At 35.6% G+C, this 7,312-nt stretch overlaps 2 protein-coding genes across 3 annotated transcripts in view; one reads left to right on the forward strand and one right to left on the reverse strand.

Annotated features, from left to right (window-relative positions):
* The window catches only part of per3 (period circadian clock 3), a 22,921-nt gene extending 22,046 nt beyond the window's left edge, over window positions 1-875 (forward strand). For both annotated transcript variants that reach the window (XR_014532453.1, XR_014532454.1), the window contains exon 25: window positions 11-875. The gene's annotated coding sequence lies outside the window, so the exon portion shown is untranslated. The remainder of the gene's footprint in view (window positions 1-10) is intronic.
* On the reverse strand, window positions 245-5,996 carry uts2b (urotensin 2, beta). The gene is made up of 4 exons (XM_083535442.1): window positions 3,278-5,996; window positions 3,042-3,164; window positions 1,451-1,494; window positions 245-1,334 (listed from the first exon to the last, which is right to left on the reverse strand). The coding sequence occupies exons 1-4, from the start codon at window positions 3,381-3,383 to the stop codon at window positions 1,224-1,226; spliced, it is 384 nt and encodes a 127-aa protein (XP_083391568.1). The 5' UTR covers window positions 3,384-5,996; the 3' UTR covers window positions 245-1,223.
* Window positions 5,997-7,312: the final 1,316 nt, after the last annotated feature.

Here is a 7,312-nt window from a genome sequence, read left to right on the forward strand (position 1 = left end):
TTTATTTCAGACGTTTTTTTCCTTCAGTGTCTTGACTCGGTTTTCTTTTGCACAGCATTTTATACTTTTTTTTTTTCCTTCTAGACAAACAATTCGCATATTCGCTTTAAAACCCATGATTGGTTACATAAAAAAAATAATGTAATTAAGCTGTAAGCGATGCTCTCTCCATTTGCACTCAATGAAATGAGCACTATTTATTATTATTATTTTTTTGTATAGAATATAAAGATTTATTTTAGGGTTTTTTTTTATTCCTTATCTTTATTCCTCAGGTCCTAATTCGTCCAGCTTTATAAAATCATTCAGTCTTTCTTAGAAATCTGGAAGCCAGGAACATTTTCACCATCGATCCTCCACATCCCCCGCCCCCTGAACTCTCGACCCGTTGATCGCTAAACGTGAATGCCGATCTAACGTTCAGAAGACACGTGACAATCTAATTGTGTTTGATTCAATTTTTCGCATCCGATCCGTAAAATCTGACGTCACTTCCTTACTGTCGTGATCCTTTAATGTCAAGATGAAAGTCGGGTTTTTTCATATTATTTATTAACGTTGTACCAAAAAACGTTTCCGCTCTGTCTGCTCAAAAAAAAAACAACGTTTCCTGCTGATTTTATTCCCGTATTTGTGTGAACGGAAATGCAACTTTTAATTAAATGTTGTAACGTAACATTGCCGTTCGTGTACAATCGGAAGGGGCGGAGTTTAGGAGGGGGGTGGGGCATCAGGGTGGGTCAGAAGCACAAATTTCTCATTTCTAAATTTAATTTTATGGACATAAAAACAGGGTATTTTGTACAGTTTTTTTTTTTTTCCACGATCAATGTAAATAATGTGCTTATGTATTTTGCATAAAGAAAACAATTTGATGAATTTGTTTTTTTTGTCTTGAATTAAGGGAAAAATTTTGTGACACCTTGAATAAACCATAAATTAAAGACTACAATGAATCCAAACACCTCGTCCCATCAACCTGCAAATCACTTCTTATAGATTGCAAAGAAAGAAGGGAAGGAAGAAGTAGACAAACAATTTTTTAAACATATATATATTGTTATACACATTATTTACTCTATTTACACCTGTCCCAAAGGTACAAAATCAAGTCGCATCTGATAGTCTACTTATACACAGTCTTTTCTAGGTTGTTGTAAAAGCACGTGACAGCCTGTAAGCATGCATTTGCTCGGGGTGTGTGTGTCTTTGTGAGTTTATTTTTAGACGCAGTACTTCCAGAAGCACTCGGAGTTTCCCCCACGCTTCCGGTACTGTTTCCTGCCACCCAGGAAACGGTTAAGTGGGTTCAGCCAGGGCTTTTCTAGCAGCACCTGCACCAGAAGATGAGATCAAACATGTGAAGGGTGTAAAAGTGTAAAGTAAGGGTTTAAAAAAAAATACAACATTCACAATTCATGTCCAAATCATGTTCAGAAATAGTACATACCTCTTTTACCACTTGGCCTGGAATAAAGCCGGCTGTTTTGAGAGCTGACCGGAAAAAATACGATAAATGATATTAAAAGATTTACTTTCATACATATATACACACGCACACGCACACGCACACACACACACACAAACACAAAAAAATGTTTTGGAAGTAATGATTAATTTTGTGAAATTTACCAGGTTTACAGTTACATGAAGCACTAGATAGGGGGTGCTGTTGTACGTGTGTATGTGTATATATGTATATGTGTATATATGTGTGTTTGTATATATATATATATATATACAGTGTGTGTATATATAATTTTTTTTTTTTTGATGCAATTTTATTCATGCAATTACGGAAGTCCTAAGAGGCCATGCATTATAAAATATTTCTTTCTTGTGATCACAACTTATTTTTTGTGATCTGAACACAATAAACTCACATCACAACTGTCAAGCTCTTGACATAACAAACATTATTTCCTTAATGTACTTAAGGAGTAATGTAAGGTACTTAATTTTTGTGTGTATTCGGCATGAGAGCATGTTCTAGAGGCAGCATCATGGATAATAACCAAAACCGGTATCCATGATGATGCTTCTAGAACACGCTCTTATCACGAAACTCCATGATAACTAGAAAACAACTTCTGTTATTTGTGTAATTTTTGTAAAAAATTATAAATAAAATAGAAAAAAATATATTATGCATGACCTCTTAAAACTTCCGTATGCAATTCCTTTCGAATAATTATTTATTTCTGAATAAGTGCTGGACAAAACCACACGGGAAATAAAAAATATATTTTAATTCCATTAAAAATTTTCTTTTTAAAATAATTTATAAAAATCTAATTCAATCAGATGACTTTAACTGGAAATATTGTTGTACATAAAGAATCAGCCACTATAATATATAGAGAATATTTTAAATGCTGTATTTTGTATATACAACATTTAATAATAGTGATAAAATAATAATAATAATACTTTTTTAAGAGTACATTCTCTTTGTAAAGTGCTTGACTGTGGAATGCTAGCTTTATTATAATTATGTATTTCCTATGAATCCTGTAATGCTGTGTTACAGGATATTTTGAAGAAGTCTACATTCATTATAAAATTATTTCAGATTTTAAAATTACTTGTTAAAGAAGGACAAATTGAATGCAAATTTTATTTATTTATTTATTTATTTTTAAAGCTTTGAAAGCAAAATCTTTCTTTTTTATTATTATTATTCTTTTTGAAAGAAAAAAAAAATTGCATTCTGTAATGAGAGATTTTTTTCTTATAATAAAATATTTACAAAATTAGCTTTTTTCCCCCCAGAGGGAAATTCACATGATTCTGAAAGGAGATGCAGTGATGGAGGATATTCATTAATAAAATATTCAAGCTTTTTCAAATATATTTTAGCATTTTAAAAGAAGCCACAATGGCTGTTTGTGTATATATGTCACATACACTTGAGCTCTTTTTACTGATACTGTTTACATGTAGACTCGGACAGACTGAGGAAATAGACATGGATTTTGCATAAACCATCCAAGTGATTGCAAATAAGTAAAATAAAGTAAACACTTGTAATTGCGGCTTACCTTCTCTGCTTTTGTCTCCTGTTAGGAAAGAAGGAAAGCCAATTCCTGCTGACCCCTGGGACAAAAACGTCCCCTCTGAGTAAGACATCTCGTCAGGATTCATCACCTGCTCCTCTTCTGATACTGAGATATCTAGTTATATAATTAGGTACAATATGAAAAAAAGATATCAGCCGTGTGTGTGTGTGTGTGTGTGTGTGTGTGTGTGTGTGTGTGTGTGTGTGTAGGGGACTCACCAGGCCCCGTGTAGGACATACCGGTCAGTTGTGTGATGGGGTGTGTGAGAAGAGACTCCAGAGCTGTGAGGAGCAGAGCGCAGGACAGAGCAGCTTTCCACAGCATCGCTTCAGCTGATGATACACACCCTTTGGCTTTCTCCGTTTATGAACTCCAGGCCTTATATATATATCTATACACTCCACGAGGTGTCGTATCACCTGTCCATCTTTACCATCACCTCTCCCTCCATCCCTCCCTCCTTTTTTTTTTGTATTTTTATCTTGTCGTGTGTCACTGCCGGATCCGGGCCACACTGTAAATCCCAAGTGAATAGAGTAATAAAAAGGAGGTGCGTGTGACGATGCACGTGTCAGGACCGGGCCGTCGAGTGTCAGGACGTTCGGCCTCGGTCGTAAATCTGCCGAGCTCAGGTGCGAACGTGGACGCCGTGTATCCGGATTGGAAGGGGTCGTGGCTCGGCAGTTTGCCCACGTAATTAATTTCCTTAAGAGGCAGGGGCGGTTTATTGGTTGGAGTTTCGGCAGCACTTGATCAGGCTCTGACACTGAAACATTTGACGCCTCGGAAGGTCAGATGTTTTATATTGTTAACGAGAACGAAGACGCCATGTGAGCGCTCCATCTGTGGCCCTGCTCTTCCATCGTGTAACTGTATCACATCGAAATGACCCCTACGGAGCTACATTGAAAGGTTCAGTGATATCTTGGTTAAAATAATGCTGCACAGGTTATTCGTTTGCTGTGGAAGCTGTTTAAAAGGGGTTCTTTTAGAGTGCATTAGATAATTAATGATTTCTCGCGTTTTTGAGAAGTTTCTACTGCCTGATATGGAAATCTATTACTATTATAATGATAATAGAATGATCTTTATTTTATATAAAGCCTCAAAAAGTGGTTTACAAGAAATAAACATCATGCATACATCGCGAAACGAATCACCTGAAAGCTATCCTGAAAAATGAATAGGGAGAGAATTTCAAAGTTTTGGTGCACCAGACGAAATTTACTGTTTCTTGTGTTTTATGTTTCTCCATAAACTTTAAGGAAAAACATATGTACCTTTTTTTATATTTAATATATTTAATTTTCACCCAGAAATGTGTTTACGGTTCATAAAAACATATTCCTGACTTTAAACTTTGTAAAAGTACTAAAGGTGTATGCTTGCAGGTTTACATCTTTTTTACATTCAGATTAAAAAGCTAATAACGAGGAGCTGAATTTTTGGGTCCCTGAATAAACTATTACTCATGTAGTATTGGTGTAATCAGCAGTGATGATGATGATGATGATGATAAATCCTCTTTACAGGATAGTGATCAGTAATATTTAGAGACGGCACCGATATGATACTGTAGGAGTATCAGGTTGGTACCAGAGGAAAACATAGGATCCAGAAACAAATGTCAAAAAGGCAGCAATTTTTAATTTTTTTGCAAAGGAATTGAAATATTTTTATTTCGATGAATCCAGCTTTTTTGTTCATCTTCAGTTGTCCAGATCAGACATCTGGGTCATTACAATTCCATCAAACTTCTTTCTTTAATTCCAAACTCTGAGTTTTTTTTAACATTGGACTTAGAAGCTGAACATCCATCCTTCATTTCTTCCATCCATCCTTCTATCCTTCCTTCCATCCATCCATCCATCCACACTGCGTCTTGCTTTTGCCGGGTCGCTCCCAGTCTGTCGCACGTCATTGTAGATATACAACCCAGATGTGAGGTTTAAGTGATTCACAACCTTTGGCTGCTTAAATATCCGCAGACGGGAGCAGTAAACAGTAATTTATGTCAGTGTCAATGGAGGCAGCAGCAAAACGGGAAATAGCAGATCTCACACACACACACACACACACACACACACCTCAGTGTTCTGCACATGTTGACTCATTTGCATGACTAACAGACGAATCACTTTTTTAAAATTATTTCTTTTCCCATTATTTTTTGTTTAAATCACATGTTCAAAAGTTTGTGGATTTTCTGAACATCCCATTCCAGATTTAGTTCCCATCTGCTCTTATAATAGCCTCCACTCTTCTGGGAAGATGTTCCACTAGATTTTGTGGATATTTGTGCTCATTCAGCCACATGGGTACATACGTAGTGTCGGTGAGGAGGTTCCTGGGGTCCAGTCAGCGTTCCCATTTATTCATGTTCCTGAGGGTTGTTGCTCTATAGCAGGAGATCTTCCACTCCAACCCACAGGAGCATTGTCATGGTGGAACAGGTTTGGGTCTCCTAGTTCAAGTAAAGGGGAAATTTCATGCTTCCACATCCAAAGACGTCCTGTACAATTGTGTACCTCCAAGTTCGTGGTAACCGTTTGGGAAAGAATCACATACGTGTGGAAAAGACAGGTGTCCTAATAATTTTGGTCATATCACATATATAAGAAATAAAACGCAGCACATTTTGCGTGTAACGCCATTTGTGTTGCTGAAAATATTTTCCCGTTACTGTTTTAAGAATGAAATTCTGAGTTATAATTAAAGATTATATTTAAAGATTAAACAACTTAAAAACATTTGTCATGATTCTCTTTACTGGTGGACGGTACAGACGAAGGTATATGAGCAAAAAAACAAATAAGTAAATATTAGTAATAAAGCTTACAATAATAGAAATAATAGCTTATGATCATTAGTTTATTGATATTAATATTTGTCATATCTGAATTAATATTTATTTAAATATTCTTTATGCTGATGTGCTTAAGTTTCATAACATTAATAAATTCTAGAAATGTCTTTTTTTTTTTGCAGTCAGTTACATTCCTACTTAGTATTTCTTTTCTTTTTTATCTGTATTTATTGCAATAAATCATTTATTTCGATTTGTGTGTTACACTCTACTTCTAATTATAACTCTCTTATTTTAAATGTTAAAGAATTGAAATATTGATATTAAAATACTTACGTTTGAGAAAATATGGATAAAACCAGCATGTTCATTTACCTACATTTAGGGCTGTATAATAATTTAGTAATAAATAAGTTATAGTCATTTCTTTAATTAATATCAGAAAGAAAATGGCTGCTTTAGTGTGGAGTTCCCTAAAGAAAATATTTAATCCGTAAAAATGTTAAATATTTGTGTTTCAATTGAATTAGAAAATTTCATTTAGGGGCATTAATTGTTTAGAAATAACTAGTTTGCATAATGTTTTATGTTATTTGATGAGATTATTGTTATTATTAATATGAGTATTTATTCTGTATTACTTTTGGATTATATAGTTTTTTGTTTAGTTTAATTTCATTAGACTTTATAAGCATTTATTTGTGTGTATTTTTGTATAAAATATTTTAGAGGTGTCAATTTTGAACAGGAACTTGTGAAAGATGGGGTAGATATTCACGAAGGAGGACTTTAACTCTAATTCTTCTGTTTTTACAACAGAAATTTTAATGTATTAAATATTTCTTTTTCTCCTTCCTCTTTCGGCTTCTCCCATTAGGGGGCGCCACAGTGAATCATCCGTCTCCAGACCCCCCTGTCCTCTACATCTGCCTCTTTCACACCAACTACCTGCATGTCTTCCCTCACCACATCCATAAACCTCCTCCTTGATCTTCCTCTTTTCCTCCTTCCTGGTGTCTCTATCCTCAGCATTCTCCTACTGATATACCCCATGTCCCTCCTCTGCACATGTCCAAACCATCTCAATCTCACCTCCCTCACCTTGTCTCCAAAACGTCCTACATGCGCTGTCCCTCTAATAAACTCATTTCTAATCTTGTCTATCCTCGTCACTCCCAACGAAAACCTCAACATCTTCAGCTCTGCTACCTCCAGCTCCGCCTCCTGCCTTTTACTCAGTGCCACTGTCTCTAATCCATACAACATCTCAGGTCTCACCACAGTCCTATAAACTTTCCCTTTCACTCTCACAGGTACTCTTCTATCACAAATCACTCCTGCTATCACTCTTCTCCACCCACTCCACCCTGCCTGCACTCTTTTCTTCACTTCTCTAACACACTTCATTACTTTGCACTGTTGACCCCAGGTACCTGAACTCCTCCAC

This window comes from Silurus aristotelis (assembly GCF_946808225.1).
Source record: "Silurus aristotelis genome assembly, chromosome: 29".
NCBI classification, from domain to species: Eukaryota; Metazoa; Chordata; class Actinopteri; order Siluriformes; family Siluridae; genus Silurus; species Silurus aristotelis.